Consider the following 16,775-nt stretch of genomic DNA (forward strand, 5'->3'; position numbering starts at 1 on the left):
CCCCCCGCAGGCCGAGAGGACTTCGGTGACTTTTTCGGTTCTAGCATTTCCACGCGGTTCTTCTCCAGGCTGCGCTCACGTCGGGCTGCCCCACCCCAGCTCCCTCACAGGGTCTGACAGCTACATCTGGGCCACCCCAGAAAATCTGCCATCGCCCGTTCGGGAATACGCCAGTCTCCAGTGACCACTGAGGAACCTCTGGATTGTGCCCTGGACATCTCAAACATCATGACATCCTGTTCGGGCCTCTGCAGACACGAGCTTTGTGCCTGACACACGACCAGACTGGTCAGGCTGTGACGGGAAGTTGCGTCTTGCCTGTCTACCCCGCGCCCTGGGTCTCCACCGCAGAAATGGCCTCTGACCGTTTCTTGGGGTCTGTCCCATGTCTGTGCTCGTGCGGTGAGCCCAGGGCCGGCTTGTCTGCGGAGCTAGGGGCCCTTCTCTGAGATCGGGCGCCAGGCCACTTGCAGGGCACACGAAACAAATGGCTGTCCCCCGCCACTCTGATCTCAGGGGCCTGTCCACCATGACAAGACAGCTTCATGGCGGGCTGGCCCAGAAAGCCGGGGGTGGGGTGGGCAGGACAACACCAGGAAACCACCTGCACGCTGGTTCTTCTCAGGGCACCTCCCACTCCGCCCCATGCTGAGGCTGGACCCCCTCGACCCCTGCCCGGCATAGGCAACAGGGCTCCGCTGCCTGCCAGATGGCGGGGGTGCCTCCCGCCCCACAGCGAGCCCTCCTTAGCCCCGGCAGTCCCATGAGTACCGGGACTGACGCCAGTCACCGGGGCTGACGCCGGTTACCCGGCCCTGACACGAGTCTCGTGCTCCCCGTGGAATTAAACCCTCGCGTGCACATGATGTGACTCCTACTCAAAGGTGGAGTCTTCCTTCTGCTGTGGGGTCAGGATCCACACACCCCGCCACAAAAACCTCTCATTGACCTCAGAAAATGACGCGCACACTTTTGGATCAAGTTCTAGCTTGTGGCCAGTTACGTGCAGGTCGACGAAATGAAGGAGCAGAACCAGCACCAAGTTCTAACACGCGACAGATGTGGCCGGGGCAGGAACAGAGCGGCCAGCTGAGGCCAGCACACAGACACTTCTGGGAGACACACGCAGGGCGCACACACACGTGCAAACGGAGCCGAGGGCATGGCAGGCGCCATGCAGGTACTGCCCCTGGAGCTGCGGTCGCACCTGTGGCCGCTCGGTCAGCGCCAAGCGCAACACCGGTGTGTCCCACCAGGCACGGGGTGGGGTGCACGCACGCCCACCCTGCCTGCCTCCTCACCCGCACCGTGGGCTCTCACACGCACTGTCCATTGCCCTCACCACCCACGGGATGCACCTCCCAGGGCCGGACACCTGCAGCACTGAGCAGGCGCCTGAGAGTGCACGGAGGACAGCAGGGCAGGGGGCCGGAGCCCCGCCAGCAGCATCGCCAACCCCACGGCCCACCCTGAGCCTGCTCACCAGCCCCTTCCCGCACCTTCCTCGTGTGAGAGAGCAGCACGACACGGACAGACTCATGCCCGGGCGAGGGGTCACGTGCGCGGATGGTGCTGGCCTGCGAGCAGACACCGGGACACTCCCATGACGGGCCGCTCCCCCTCCCACCGTCCCCGGGGCTGGCTTCCCAGGGCTGCTGGAAGGCACCGCTTCATCGCCGCGTCCTGAGGCCAGTGGAAGACGTGCGGCTTCATCCGGGACACAGTGACGACGAAACAGTGCGGGCCGCCGTGCGGGCAGACCGGCCGCTCCGTAGAGAGTCACGCATGTGCTGGCCTCGCGCCCCAAGGAGCTGTGTGTGGGGCGGCCGCAGGCTGAGGTCACCCTGGGGTTCCCAGGACCGCCGGGAGGCCCAGAGTGCTGACAGGACGGCACATCTGCACAGTGACAGGCACCGGCGCCTGTCAGGCTCATGTGCGCGTCCCGAGGTCTCCTGGGGCCATGTGGCCGCCTCAGGACACTAACTCCCCAGACGGCATATCTGTGCCCGACGCTAACGACGTGTCGACACACGGACAGGCGACAGGCCCACTACGCTCACAAACATACAAATCCAAGCAACCAGGTGCCTGCCCGGACACGACGCTCACCGTCTCACACCCACCTGTGTGCTGGACCGCAAGGGCTGCCCGCGTGGACAACTGGCCACCGCGCCCGAGCCCTGCAAACGCTGACGGCACCGCGAGCCTCCGCCGGGGAGAGCTCACGTGTGTGCGCACAGCATGCCACGCAGAACCAGGCAGCACCAACACCACACGCGCGCACTTTCACGACCCTTCAGAAGATGCAGCTATTGTCAGCCCCACGGGGCTGCTGCGGGACCCCCTAGGACGTGTCCTGGGAGAGGGCGGCTGAGCTGTGCCTGGGGAGAGCATGACGGAGCCCAGGCTGTGGGGCCGCCAGATGTGGCCATGAGAATTTACAGCAGGTGAGCACACAGTAAACACGTCTGTGCACGCGGGGCACAGCCTGACTGGAGAGCTCCCTCTGGTGGATTCGACGACAACTACACCAGGCCTGGAGTCACGGCGCCAGCTCAGGGCCTCAGGACGGCACAGGCGAGCGGGGTTCTGGTTCCATCACACTTCTCAGGACTCTGCAATTACTGAGCTGAGCAGAGAGCACCACCGGGCAGTCACACAAGCCCTGTCAGGTGACGGCACTAGATCCCATGGTTCCTAGAACCCACGTGAAATAAATGTTTTCGGCAGAGAGTCCACTGAAGGAATTCATGCCAAAGGCATTCTGTCACTGGGCTGAAAAACCATTTGCTGATAAATCAAAGCAGAACGCACCCAAAACAGGCCACCTGAGAGAAGTCTCCCACGGGCGAGGACTTCTGCAGAAATCGCAGGGGGCTGAGACGTCGTCTGCCGTGAATCGTCCTGTGAGGATGAGGACCCCTGGACAAGCTGGCGGGACACTCGGCTCTGACAACGGGTCCGTATTCAGAAGCCCATGGGCTCGTCTCCCAGGACCGTCTCCACAAGCCCTCCAGGCCCGGGCTCTGTCCCCCTGCCCCCAGCGCCGGCGCAGAGAGCAGAGCTGGGCCTCGCGAGCCGCGTGCGGGGGGCGGGCCGTCAGGCGCGCCTGCTGAGCTCCCAGCGTGCGCACGGGACCCCGCACGGGATTCGGGGAGCAGATGCGAGGGGAAGCTTCACTTTGTGACCCACCTTTAGCAGCCAAGGACAAAGGGGCAGCAGGCTTTACTCAATTTTGAGCGCGAACATCCCCCTGCTCAGCTGCCGGGCGACTCCAGAGGGCCCTTCCCTGTCCCATGCCGCCTCGGGGACAGCAGCCCAAGCCAGCACCGCCTGCTACTCTCGGCGTTCCTCAGCTTCTGAACTCTAAACCCACAGCCCTGGCCCGCCATGCGGGGTGGGGCGGGGCGGAGGAGAGGACGAGGTTGAGGACGAGGACACCCACCAGGAGGGCGGGGCGGGCAGCTACCACAACCTCCACTTCCCGCCCCGCGAGCCCACAAGCACCGAAGCCATTTCCTGCTGTGAGCCCAGCACAGAGCCCCAGTCGCTCTGACCTCAGCCGCTCCCAGGGCAGTGGCCCCAGGGAGGGCGTCTAGGATGGCCCTCGCCTCGGTTCCTCCTGGTCCAGAGAGCACTGTCTACGTCTTTAAATCTAACGTTTATTTCTGTGCGAAAGATTAGCTTTCAGGCTGACAGACGCATTTAACACTTTCATTTGAAATTAAGGATTAGATTCCTCTGACATGAAATAATTAAGAACCAAAAATGTCATCACTGCCTGACAGACTGCACAAAGTGTCTACGCGGGGCACAGCACTGAACTCACCCCATAACCGACCAGGACTAGTAGGACCAGGGCAATGAAGACATCCTACAAGTGACCAGGACTAGAGAGGACAGGGCAGTGAAGTCATCGCATAACCGACCAGGAAGATGGACAGGTGGCCAGGAGGAGAGAAATGCGGGTGCCAGGTGCCTGCCCTTCCTGGCCCCTCCTAAGTGGGTGGTGTCCCTTACAGAAGGAATGTCCCAGATCTGGGCGTGGAGCCAGAGAAGTCACGTTGAGGAAATTCTTTCAGAAAAAACACGTTTACGGAACAAACAGCTGTGTACTAGCTAAATATTCAAAAAGGCAGACGATGGCAAAGAGAGGAATCGGCCCATCCGAAAACAGGGTTTAACTGTCACGAGAAAGACTCTAGTCTGGAAGTGACAACCTGAGGTCCTGGTGAGGTGTCACTGAACATCAGCACCTGCCTCCAAGCCCCCTGAAACACCACCTTCTTCCTCCCTGCTCTCCCAGCGTCCCCGGGGAAAATCGAGAGATTTCTGCCTGCACGGCCTGTCATGCCAAACGGCCAAACGGTGAGCGTGTGGCCAGTGGTTTGTCTGTAGACGGAGTGGGGAGGCCCCGGCCCGCCAGGCCAGGTGGGCCCTGGTGCTGCTGTCTCCCCTCTCAACACCGGCCCTGAACAGCAGGTGCCTGGGGACGTGGCATGCTTTCAACCCGCAGGCAACGGGGCCGGGCCCGTGATAGGAGGCAGGGGCAGTCAGAGCCATGGCGGCCACGAGGCACAGGGGACAAGGACGGGCTAACGAGAGAGCGTCTGTTCAAGACGAGCTAGGAGACAGACAGCAACACTGCCTTACAAAGCTATGTGTGGTGCAGCTTTGGCCCTAAGGGAACCCCGCTGTGTTGAACCTCCAACGTCAGACGGGCTCAGGGCCCCGTCGTCACTGTCCCCGTGATCAAGCACTGGAAAGCGCACACGCCGACGCCGCCGAAAGCCAGCAGTGTGACGGCCGGCTGCTCCAACGCACGGCCCGCCGTCCCTCGTGCGTGAGTGAAGCCCGGCCTCACCCGGGGCCCATCCTCGGCCCTGCTGGCGCTGTGGACCCGTCCTGGGCACTGCCCACCCACTTGATGCCTGGGGTACCCCCTCACCAACGACAGCTCCAGATGCCTGTCGGGTGCCCTCGAGGTAAGGCAGGGAGTGGGGGGGGGCCACCAACGGCGTCGTGAGGTGAAGCTGACTACGGTACTTACTGCCGCATGTTGCTGTTACACTGATAACATCGCTCGACACTGCTGCCAATCTCTCTCAACGGAAACAAAAGTGCCAGTCCCACGCCGCACGCAGGCGGGCGTCAGGAGACGTCGGGTGCACTGGGACCGCCGCCGCTGCGCCGGGTCCTAGGGGGGCTGGCCACCGGGGCGGCGCCAAGGGCACCGGCTCCGCAGGCCGAGGGGCTCACCTCTTTGTCCATACTCTCTAAGTCCTCCTTACACAGAGTGTACAGCGGCATGGCCTCTGACATGCTGGGCTGTCGCTTTCTTCTAGGACCAGGCTGCTCTCCATCTGCGTTATCTGGCAACTCTTCACCAAACAGCTGCTGCTGGTGTGGCTCAACAGCTCTGAAATGAATATTTTAGGTCCCACATGAGGAAAGTCGGTTTGCATTCACCTTTCCAGCACTGAGTCAGACTCCTGGCTCTCGGGACAGGTGAGCGAACGCGTGCGTGCACAGACGGCTCGCGCCGCCTGCTCACTCGCTCCAGCCTCCGCAGGCCGCGTGGCCGAGGGGCAGAGCGAGCCTTCTGTCCACGAGCCACCGCGGCCCCCAGGGCATCGGCTGCCTGTGCCCATTTTAGAACACAGGGCAAATGTGGAGAGAGATGATGAAAAACTTCTTAGAAACCAGCAAGAAGTGTTGTTTAGCCTCAAAATAAGGTCAAGCAGGCCACAAAGTTAAAACAAAAAAACAAAAAACAACCCCCCAAAACCTATTTCTATACTATCCAGGCCATAAACGCAAAACAAAACCAAAAGAGTGATGGCGAATTTAAGAAACAGGCTGCCCTAGGCTGGAGTCCAAATCCTCTGTCCACGAAAAGCAGACAAAGGTGATTGAGAACTGCATGTCACAGTTTGGTTAAAGTACTAATCTAATGAAGTAACTACCCAGATCCAGGATGCTTCTGCTCCAGCGCCAGCGCCACGGTTACGCCACAGAGATTTTTCAATGATGTCACAATTACGGTTCCGCCTGAAGCCATTTAAGCTTCCGCCCACACACACGTTCACCTTGACGCGTCAGACCTCGTGAACGTGCTCTGACAGTGTTCCGACGTCGGCGCCCACGAGGGCTCATGCAAGCTGGGAGGCACACTCTCCTGAGCGCCGCTCCCACAGCCCGCTGCTCTGTGGGGCCGGGGACCGGACGCGGAACCCTCACTGCTGTCACCGACCACGTTCGCCCACTCAGACACTGACGACATCGCAGTAAAAACGCATCATTTGAAAAAACGGGGGGATTAAGTCTAAAACAAAATTAAAAAGCAGCGATCGTACTGTGCTTATTGCTTACCTAACGAAAGGAAAATTCTTTAAGCTGGAGCAAAGCGTTCACTACGGCTGTCTACCCAGGGCAGAGGCGTGACGGGAGGCCTGCCCACAAGTCGGCCTCCTCCAGGCAGCACCTGGCCCACTTCCTGCCCGCCGTGGGGACTCCATGGGGGTCCCGGAACCTGTCCCCTGTGGGTACTCAGGGACAGGTGAAGTTTTCTGGGAGCTGAGAGTTACCTGCAGGTTTGACTGTGAGAGGCCGGCGCCCAAGCCCACACTGTCTGGGGCCCACACCCCACCGACCAGGAAGCACCGACACAGATACCGGACACGCTTCCGTTCACACCCCTTACCGTCAGCTCCAAACCCCCAGAGCTCCGACTGTGAACATGGAAAAGTGGCAAAAAAAATAATATGTGATATAGCCTCCCTTCAGAAAAGTGGATTCCTAGTTTAAAAAAAAACAGGACGGAAGCACAAGCATGTCCCTCTTCGAAGCTGGCCAGGGGGGCCCCTGGGCCCCAAGGCTTTGCGGGCACAAGCACTGGGAGAAGCGCCGTGCTCTTCGCCCTGGGACACAGGCCCTGTGCTGCGGCCACCGAGCCGAGGGTGGTCCCACAGCTGCCAAGCGCTGGGGGAGGCCAGAACTTCCGCCCGTGTGTCCAGCACACAGCAGGCCACTGCAGGCTGACACACGGACGGTGGAACCACTGCCCTCACTCGGCCATACAGTGGCAAAAACACAGACAAGTCACTCTTCTCTGTTTCTTTCTGATCTGGAAAATAATCACTTTTCACTAAAAAAACGTTATTGTGCTACCACGCTATGTTTATTGCTATTTTAAAGTAAATAAATATTTTAACGTGAGTTCTGGCAGACAAACTCCACAGACTCAAAGCTCCTGCCCCAGCACCTGGAAGGAGAGCTGTCCCCCTCACGCCGCCGGTCGACTAAGAGGTGCGGGACCTCGCTCACCTGGAGGCAGGGCGTCTCCAGAACACCACGGCGGGGGGCGCACTCAGAGCCCAGGGCCCTATGGCCCCGCCAAGGCCCAGAGGAAGGCAGGACTGCGTGCGGACCCGCGGACAGTCACGGACGCAGGACCCGGACTGGGCACAGCGCGGGGCGGAGGGAGGCCGCCTACGCCTCACGTGCTGCTGTCACAGTGACCCCGCCAGCCCCTCACGTCAGAACTGCCTCAAGCAGACCACGGACTGACACCTCACATGGAACTAGGACCCTTCCAGGGCACAACGGAGGAAAACCTTTAGGACAGGGGAACAAGGCAGAGTCGATAGACTTGACACCGAAAGTCTAACTCGTGAAAGAAAAACTGAACAACGAAACCTCACTGAAACAGATACTGTGGCTCTGCCAAAGACTCTGCCGACAACAAAGACGAGCGACAGGAGGGAGGAGACGTCTGCCACACGGTGACACCGGGCCAGGACCCAAAACACACAGCGAACTCCGACATGCAGCAGTTTTTTCACAAACAGAAAACGGGCGAAAGACAGGGACACTGGGCTGCAGTGGGCGCACAGGGCCAGGACGCCAGTGCGAGCGCTCGACACGGCCGCCTGGAAGAGGCGCAGGCTGAAACCGAGCCGCCGCCACACACCCACCGCGCTCGATACAGACGAGCAGCAACGCCGACCGCTGGCCAGGGTGCTGACACACGCGCGCCCGACGCGCAGGTTCTACCCCACGGAACACGCCAGACGAGCCCGTGCAAAACTGAACACACGCTCGGCACTCAGCACCGCACTATCACGGCCCTGGTGTGTGCCCTGGGGACACGGAGGATTCCGTGGGACACAGCAGGTGGACAGTTACCATGAGATACGACTCAGCAGCGAGGACAGGACGACTTGGAAGACGTCCCCGGCACAGTGCTGAGGGACGGGCACACGCCAGACGACAGGGCTGCGGAGGCCACAGATGGCTGGTGGCCGGGCGGCTGGGAGGTACTTGTGGCTAGAAGGGGTGACAGGAGGGCCTGGGGCGGAGGGTGCCCCGTCTCTGCGCGGTGTCAGCATCCCGTCCTGGCCGTGAGGCTGGCTGCGGCAGGCCAGATGCTACCCCTGGAGGAAGCCAGGTCTTTCCATGTTACTTCTTACAAATGCTGTGAACTTCCAAATGCCTTAAAACAAAACCTTTAATTAAAAGAAAAAATTAAATGTTCACAACTACTGGCACACAGCAAAGATGGAGAAGCAAAAAGGCTTCAGAATTTTGCCAGGCCGTGACCCCGGCGTTCCTCCTGGTGCCCGCGTCTGCACGGGGAACGCCCACATGCCCCGGGCAAGGACCTCTGGCCATGACCCCACGCACTCCTGGCGGCGGTGCCCGTGGGAAGCCCAAGGTTTAGACTCGGTGACTGTCCACCGAACTTTGCCCGTCACCCTATGGTGGCCTCAGCACAAGGTGAGCCCTGAGCTAATGCTGCCTGAGGGGAACCACTCTGAACCCCACATTTTCCACATGCCGACAGCAGCCAGAGAGCGCGCCCCACACTCACCCAGGACCTCGGACACTCCAAGTTCCCCAGGCGAGCCAGCACCTGGTCCCGGAACCAAAAACATCGCAGCCAGACCCACAAAGACTTAGGATTCTCAGAGCCTCCAGGGACCTGGTTGCAAGAGGTTCCAGGCACTGAACAGGCTGAGTCACCATTCCCAGGGTTTGGGGGAAGCTGCCTCCTGCATGGCCCTCAACACACAGGTGCCAGGAGGGCCAGCGTGGGGCCCTCGAGACCCAGTCAGCAACAAGGACCAGCAGCCTGCACAGCTCACACCTGTGGGGACAGACGTCCTGAGGATGCTCGGTGACCGCGTGTGGGCAGGTAGATTAAAGACACAGGTGTGTGTGAGTACAACCTGAAATCACATAAATGGGAGACGGCTCTAGATTTGAGTGATAAGGTGATATTCTGATAGGTGCTGAGATGTGGGATCTCCCCACAGAAACACAGGGCATGCGGCAGCGCGGCTGTCACTGCAGCGTCACCAGGAACACAGGCAAATGCACGTGAACGTGCACGCCCGGGGGGCACCGCCTGGCCCCTGCTTCCCCCCACGAGTGCCCGTGCTGTCTAGACTGGGGCAGGGATTACGACGAAGGTCTCGTTTTTTATAAAGATGGTCATCCCGATTTCGAAAATAGATCAAACTATATAAACATTCAGTGATTTTAGAAAAACATACGCTTTCCCACATGTACAAGTGAGGAAAGAAACAGAGAAAAATTAACAAAGATAATTTTGAAAAGAAACCTTAGCTCTCTTCTGAGATGACAGGCTCTGCTAGGGGACGTGCCGGCTCTGCTACGAGCTTACAGGAAGTAGCACGACCTCGCGAACCGTGTTAGCGTCCTTCTGTGCATCGGAACGCGCTGGCAATAACTTCAACACAACCGGTATTGGAAACCACACTTCCAAGTTCAAGAGAAGAAAATTCCATCAAAAGTCAACTCGTTAAACTACACTCCAGTGAATTTTCCTCAGAAGAACAAGCAGAGGTGAGACACCCGTCTCTTTGTAGTGTCACCTGACCCTGAAACACCTCTGCCCACGCGGGTGGCACGAACTCCAGGACAGACGTGTGGGCACCTGCTGCCTGACATGCCACCGCCACGCCTGTCGTCGGCCAGCGCCTCCTGACTGCTCACCTGTCTCAGACACCCCGAGCCTGCCGCCCCTTACTCCAGCAAGACTGCATACTCCAAAAGCCATTTTCGTTCCCAATTTTTAAACATTCTAAACATTTTCAGACCACATGCCCTTGTTCCTTACCATCAAGAGAAATAAATCAAACATTTTTGATTTTATTTCCAACGATCTGAAAAGCAGATTCTAAAAACTAAGAATCGCTGATGAAAATGCGCAGTGACGGCTACAGATTTCGCAGCAACACGGCGAGCTGCCACTGCGAGCTGCATTCGGCCACCCTCTCTTCAGCGCAGGTCTGCCCTGTCATCCTCCGTCCACTAAACCAAACCGTGACTCGCACCGCACGTGACCCAGCACAGAAACCCGAAGCCCGCTTGCCAAGTGCGACACCCTGGAAGGCGCTGTCGCTGCCGCTGCTCGTGACGAATCCACCTCTCATGTCGACGAGGCAGCAACCACGAGGGTGGTCTTGGGAGGACCGTGCAGCCCACTACGAGGAGGAATGACGGGCCCGATGGAGGCGGCGGCCCTGGACCCGGAACAGCACGGCATGGCGTGCGCAGTGAACTGCACTGCTTCTGACGCGCGCGGGGAGTCTGCAGACGCAGGGGATGGGGTGCCTTCGTCCACGCCATTTCACGCAGGGGACCTGAGCATCCGGGTTTTGGCATCTTGGGAGAGGGTGTCCTGGAACCAATCCCTGTGGGTGCCCAAGGACAAGTTTTTTGGGGAGTCTCGCTATATGTGGACTTTTGACCGGGCAGTGCTGGTGCCCTAAGCCCTGAGTTGCTCAAGGGTCATCTGTGTTAACACTGAAAGGTCAAGTCCAAACGGGACAACTTCCTGAACACGGGAGGGGGTGGGTCTCGCCTTCGTGGCTATGTCATCGCTTCTGTTGTCCAAACTGGAAACCTAGATCCATCACAGGCCCCTCCACTCAGGTCCCACAGCCCAGACGTCCAGCCAGCTGGGGCTTCACTCTCGCTCCTGGCTGGGCACGCCACCCCCGCGGTGCCATGCCGGACACCCCGGGTCTGGGGGATGCCTGCATGGGGACACACAGCAGTCGCACCGCTACCCGGCCCCCCTTGGGCTCAGCCACCACGGCCACAGGTCTCTACTGCTCCACCGCGACAGCACCAGGTCAACGTGGAGGTCATCCTACAGTTCTGTGGAGGTCCAAGGGACACCAGGGCACGTGGGAACGCGCCCCCTGCAGGAGCTGCTGTCCCGCCCCCGCCCGGCTCCCGCTGTCTGCGCTGCGTGGGAGCCTCTCTGGGCGAAGCCCCTTCATAACCACCTGTCACCCAACCATCCGACACTCTGGGACAGCAGAGCGCAGCCTACGAACCCAAGTCCAGCATTTTGCAGGGCAACCTGAATGAATTACTCTCAAAGACTGAAGACACGTCTGTCCCGATCACACGCCCCCCACTAACTGAGTGAAGTCCCCCATGTGCTTCAGCGGAACCTCGCTCGGCTGCCAGCCATTTAGATGCAGCTGACAAGATAGAACACCACGCACCTGCTCTGTCCTCGTGTCCTCAGAAAAAGCGGCACCTCAAAACATGTACCTGGACTGACAGTAGGACAGTTTTTAAAAAGAAGGTGGAACGTAGGAGTCCGTTGTGAGGAGCAGTTCAAGAAAGGTCTGGCAGTGAACACCGCACGCTGTCAGTGTCTGAGCCACCGACGCCGACTACGAAGAACAGCCAGCGCCCCACACACCAAAGCGAGGTGAAGGATGCGGCACAGCGAGGACCACGGGAGACGCCGCTGCCAACGCGTCACCGTCTCCTCCCCACTGACGCGGCACCTTCGGGATGTTTTTCTAACTTAGTAAACATTTCCCAGAAGAAACGAGACAAAGAAACGACAAGAACCTGGTAAAGCTACTTAAAGACATAAAGGGCAGGTGACTGAAGGGGGATCCAAGTGGCGAGTCAGCACGTGCGGTTGCTCATGCTGACTGCCTCCGTCTGATCCCCCCCGGGGGCCGGCCATGAGATCAGAGGGAGGCAGTCAGCCTGGCGACAGGAGAGATGCAGCAGGACACGTGCTGTGACGCCCGTGCTGGACTTAAGGAAACGGTGGGTCACGTCCTGCTGCGTGCGACCGTGAATTCCAGCCAACTTGCAGCAAAGAGTTGACAGCATTTACGGAAGACACACACAGACTTTCACTCAGCAATACCACTTTGGGGGTGACCCTGAGGAACAGCAACACCCCAAAGTCACGATGTAACTCTAAATGGTTGAGTTCAACCAGCGATGACACCTTCAGTCACAAATAAACCACCAGCCAAAAACCCACTCAATCCGGACTACCCCAGGCTGTCTACTTGCACCTGGAGTCCAAGAGTGGGGTTGGTGACAGTTCCCGCGGTCCTGGGGGCAGCTCCATGTCCACCCATTGCGCTCCGAAGCATCACGTGGCCAGGTCGCTGCTCATCCTTACAGAGCCCTCTGGGGGGCCTACGGAAGCCAGGGCAGGAGAAACACCACTGCCACACGTGGCTGCTCATGGTGTGGATGGCTCCTGGGATCGGGGGTCTCCAGGAAGGAGTGGAGACCTGGATGCAGGACCCCACGCACTCACCATGGGGATATCACACGACAGCCATGCTTTAAAAACCAAACTTGAGACCCTCATTATGCCTGAGACGGCCCTGCGGTTATGGCCAGGAGTGCAGGGGGTGGCTTCAGGCTGAGCGGGGTTTCCGGTCCACGCAGAGGGAGGGAAGGGCCCGAGTGGAGTGTGGGGACGGCCTGCTGCTCAGTGGGCTCCCGGCCCTGCCCTACCCCCCGCCCCTCAGGCGGCGCCGGCCCCAACCCCCTCAGCTTTCTCTCCCCTACGTCCCTATTTACGAAGTGCCATCACCACCACCCCCCGTCCGGGCCGAGTGCTGACGCAGGCAGGACGGCCAGGGGAGGCTGGGCCTGCTCAGCAGGGACTGCACAGCCAGCTCCTGCAGGCCCAGAGCTGTCCCTTGTCCCCCGTGACAACCGCTCTCTGTCTGGTGGAAGGGACGAGACTGAAAGGCGAGGCAGGCAGGGGCGAGGTCTGGCCTCCTCCGTGGCCTGTCATCTGCTGCATGGCTCAGGTCTGGTCAGCAAAGAACAGTGCTTGTGGAGAACAACACTGACCCACGTGTGACCCCGTGTATGCCTAGACACATGTGCGGGACGCGTCAGAGAAGAGACCCTGGACTGGTCTGTCCCAGTTGTGGAACCGAGACAGGGAAAGAGAACAGGGAGAAAAACCGGACGTGGAAGTGAGTGAGTGTCCATGATGTGGGCTCAGAGCCGGGGCCAGGCGGCACCGGCCTGGGGCCCAGGCACGGGGATGCACGTACCTGAAGGAGGGGCGCTCTGCGTGGACCTGCGGGGGGCTGGGGGGCCCGGGGCCAGCGGCGCCCTTCCGGATGAGCTTGCCCGTGCTCGCGTCGTAGATCCGGACTTCAGGCCCCGGCTGGGCCCGCGGGTGGATGGGCGTCGGGTGGAACAGGGTGGGCGCGAGTGCACCCTGCCTCTCGGGAAAGGCTGCTGGGCCGTCCTCCCTGAGGGGTGAGAAGGGGGCTCGTGAGGAAGCGGGAGACTGGCGGGGACACAGGACGCCCACCGTCGCAGCCCGAGAGCCAAGGACAAAGATGCGGACGTGACTCCTTAATTCTGAAGCACAAGTACTGGGTGCGAAGTGCCACTCGGCCTGTGTCCAGGGGGGTGTGCCCCCCGGAACCCCCGCGGTGTCCGCACCTGCCATTCTCCCATGTCTGAGAACTTCCCCTCTAACGCCACGTTCGAGCCCCAACAGACAATGGAAGCATCTTCAAGCCTTTCTCAACAAAAAGAGCCACTGTCCCCAGCACACAGGCCTCTCTCCTGCACTGCCACCCGAGTATTCACCCCTATCTGGCTGCCACCCGGCCCCTCCGGCTCTGGTCACCGGCCCCCTCACACAGCTGGCACTCAGCTCGCACAGCTCTCTGCAGCCGAGAAAGAAACACGTGAGCTATAGCCGCGGCTGCTGAACCGCGCCGAGTTAGCAGAGGAGCTGCCCTGACTTCCTCCCCCGGCGCTAGGTCGCCTTTGAGACGCCCTGTGCGTGGGAAGCCCCAAGGGGTGGCGGCAGGGCGAGCAGGGCACAAGCAAGGGCTTGGGGCGCAGTGGCGGGCCGCCTGGGCCCCGGTGTGGACCGGGAAGGCTGCTGGCCCAGGGGACCGCCCCAGGACACCGGCCTCCGCCCACCCGCGGGCCCCCTCACCGCGGGGCTTTGCCGTAGTCGTCGCTCAGTGGGAACAGCTGCTCCTCCACCCGGTCCCACCGCTCCAGGCAGCTCCACAGCCAGTCGGGGTTGACCACGTGCAGCCGGCCGCACTCCTGGGCCTGCCGCACCTTCTCCGTGCCTGCGTGGGACAAGGCGCTCAGACCCGTGCGGGGCCGGGGGCCCCGTGCTGAGGGTCGCACGCACCAGACGGTCCACAGGCAGAGCCCAGCCAGCATGGGGTCGTCACGCGCCTGGAAGGCGCTCCTGACCGCCCCGGAGGCAGGGGGCGTTTGAGGGGTCAGCACGGTCCACCCCGGGGCCCAGAGGGGAGCCGCCACTTACCTGCCCGTGCCGCGATCAGGTGGGTGGCCCTGTCCGGGGCGTCGGGGTCCAGCACCAACTGAGTGAGGATCTTGGCCCCGAGGGCCGTGGCGTGGTAGTGCTCCCGGGTTTTCTCCACCGGGAAGTTGGTGGGGTGTAGCCCGCTGAATATGATGGCCACGTCCGCCAGCACTCTGCTCTTGAGCTCGGGCACGATCTTCCGGATGTCGGGGGCCTCCGGGGCCTCCCCGCGCAGATAGCGGTCGTACCGGGCGTAGTAGTCGGAGTGCACACGGGCGAGGATCTCCTCCAGGTGCACCAGGTGGTCGTCGGCGTCGGCGTCCTCCTCCTCCTCCTCCTCCTCCACGCTCTGGTCCAGCGACTCGCCCACGGTGATGCCCGACTGCTCGCTGTTCTGGGACTCGGTCTCGGCCTCCTTCCTGTCCGCACCGCCGCCCGCCAGCGCGCAGAGGCTGTCGCGCTCGCTGTCGCCCTGCAGGTCCGCGTGCACGCCGGGCCCGGGCTCCGCGCAGTGGCCGGCCCCTGCGGGGGTCGCCCCTCCTGGGCCAGGGGCGCCGCCCGGCAGCACGACTTTGCCAGTGTCCCGCACAGCCTTCGGCTTTTTCCGGCCCCTCTTCTCCCCGCTTTCGCCGTCAGAAGCGGCGGAGGACGACTGGCCCTCTGACTCACTGCTGCTCTCGCTGTCGCTGGAGAGCTCGAAGTCCAGGTCACTGCCGGCCATGCCCTGGGCGGGCCGCTTCTCGGCCGACATCCGGCCGTGCTGCTGCGCACACACCAGTGTCCCCCTCCCATCAGCCAGCGGGGCGCGGCCGGCCGGCCGGGCGGCCCTCTCTTCTGCCTGGCCACACAAGGGCCAGGCCCCGTTGACCTCCCTCGTGGGCTTCCCAAGCCCATTGCTCGGCTCATCCCCGGACGCCTGCCTGCCTTCTTCGGCGTCCTTGGAGGACGGAACTTGCTCGGTGACGTCTGCCCCTTTGGGAGGGTGACTCCCTGCACGGCACACAAGAGGAGAAGTCAGCACACTTCCTCCTGAAACGGGAGACAGCACACCTCCCATGTCGTCCTGCATCCCATGGAGGGTTCCCACAACCTCGAGCCCGGGCTGCGCCCTGCATGGGGCCAGAGAGGATGGGGTTCAGGCACGCTCCCCATGTTTTGGTTTTTACAATGCTTTAAAAATGCACAACACGCTCTTAGATCATGGGCCAGACTGGCCTTGGGCAGCAGCCTGTCACACCCGCTCGAGCTCTGCCATCGAGCCTGTCCTGGGCAGGGACACCCTTGGGTCACATTCCTCCTGGCCTAGACCTCCGAGTTCTGTTAGTCACTGTGGCAGTAGCTGTATGCCTCAGAGTATTTTCCTTGGAAACTAAAGGTCACGAGAATCACTTCATACCAACACTACGTTTTCTCCTGACAGACGTTAGCTGCTCGCTGGCTTGACCGGTTAAGCCGCGTGCCCTGCAGGCCCCCGGCCAGGCCGCCACCTGCACTACTGTGTGTTCTCTGCAAGGACTGCTGCAGCCCGGCCTCCAGTGTCCCACTTGGCCTTTAAGGAAGACTGGGACGAAAGGCCACGTTCAGATGTACTAAATTCAGCAGACTTCTTTAATCCTCACTCAACTACGAAACGTCCAGATCAGTGCTAGCAAGAAAAATCCCAGGCTGAAACCAAGCAACACCAGGTTTCTCGGTATAATGTAACTACCCCCCCGCCCCATATCTCCTTAAATATAAATAGACAGAAACAAAGTGAGTCCGGACTTTCGAGCAGTAACAACATAGGTGACAAACGGAACACGGACAGGGAAGCAAACGCTGACTACATCTCTGAGGACCAAAGGTGTCACCCACCTTTCTTTCTCGCCTGTGGCTCCCGGGACCCAGGGGGAGCATTGATGTCCCCTGTGCCCTGGAAGTAGACATATTTCTTCACGGTGATCAGATTGGGGGCAAACTTCCAGACATCTTCTCGATCATCGATAATGCACACCATTGAGTCTCCGCAAGGGAAGAGATTTCTAAAAGCAAACACATATCAAAACTTCTACAGCAATTTATAAAAAAGTAGTCATGAAACCAAAGCCGAAATAATCTTTTACGTGTAACCAGTGGACAGACAGCTGACTAATCAGAAACAGACCCA

General features: G+C 60.5%; 1 protein-coding gene across 3 annotated transcripts in view; it reads right to left on the bottom strand.

Annotated features, from left to right (window-relative positions):
* The window catches only part of CTDP1 (CTD phosphatase subunit 1), a 38,726-nt gene that overhangs the window by 6,322 nt on the left and 15,629 nt on the right, over positions 1-16,775 (bottom strand). Inside the window, exons 7-11 of one of the 3 annotated variants that reach the window (XM_039839247.1) lie at positions 16,484-16,650; positions 14,630-15,619; positions 14,285-14,426; positions 13,377-13,580; positions 5,260-5,419 (exon numbers count right to left, since the gene is read on the bottom strand). In XM_039839247.1, coding sequence (XP_039695181.1) covers positions 5,260-5,419; positions 13,377-13,580; positions 14,285-14,426; positions 14,630-15,619; positions 16,484-16,650 — 1,663 coding nt within the window. The remainder of the gene's footprint in view (positions 1-5,259; positions 5,420-13,376; positions 13,581-14,284; positions 14,427-14,629; positions 15,620-16,483; positions 16,651-16,775) is intronic. The other 2 variants (XM_039839257.1, XM_039839268.1) reach the window with 2 other exon arrangements.

This window comes from Pteropus medius, unplaced genomic scaffold (genome assembly GCF_902729225.1).
Source record: "Pteropus medius unplaced genomic scaffold, Ma_sr-lr_union100, whole genome shotgun sequence".
In the NCBI taxonomy this organism is placed as follows: domain Eukaryota; kingdom Metazoa; phylum Chordata; class Mammalia; order Chiroptera; family Pteropodidae; genus Pteropus; species Pteropus medius.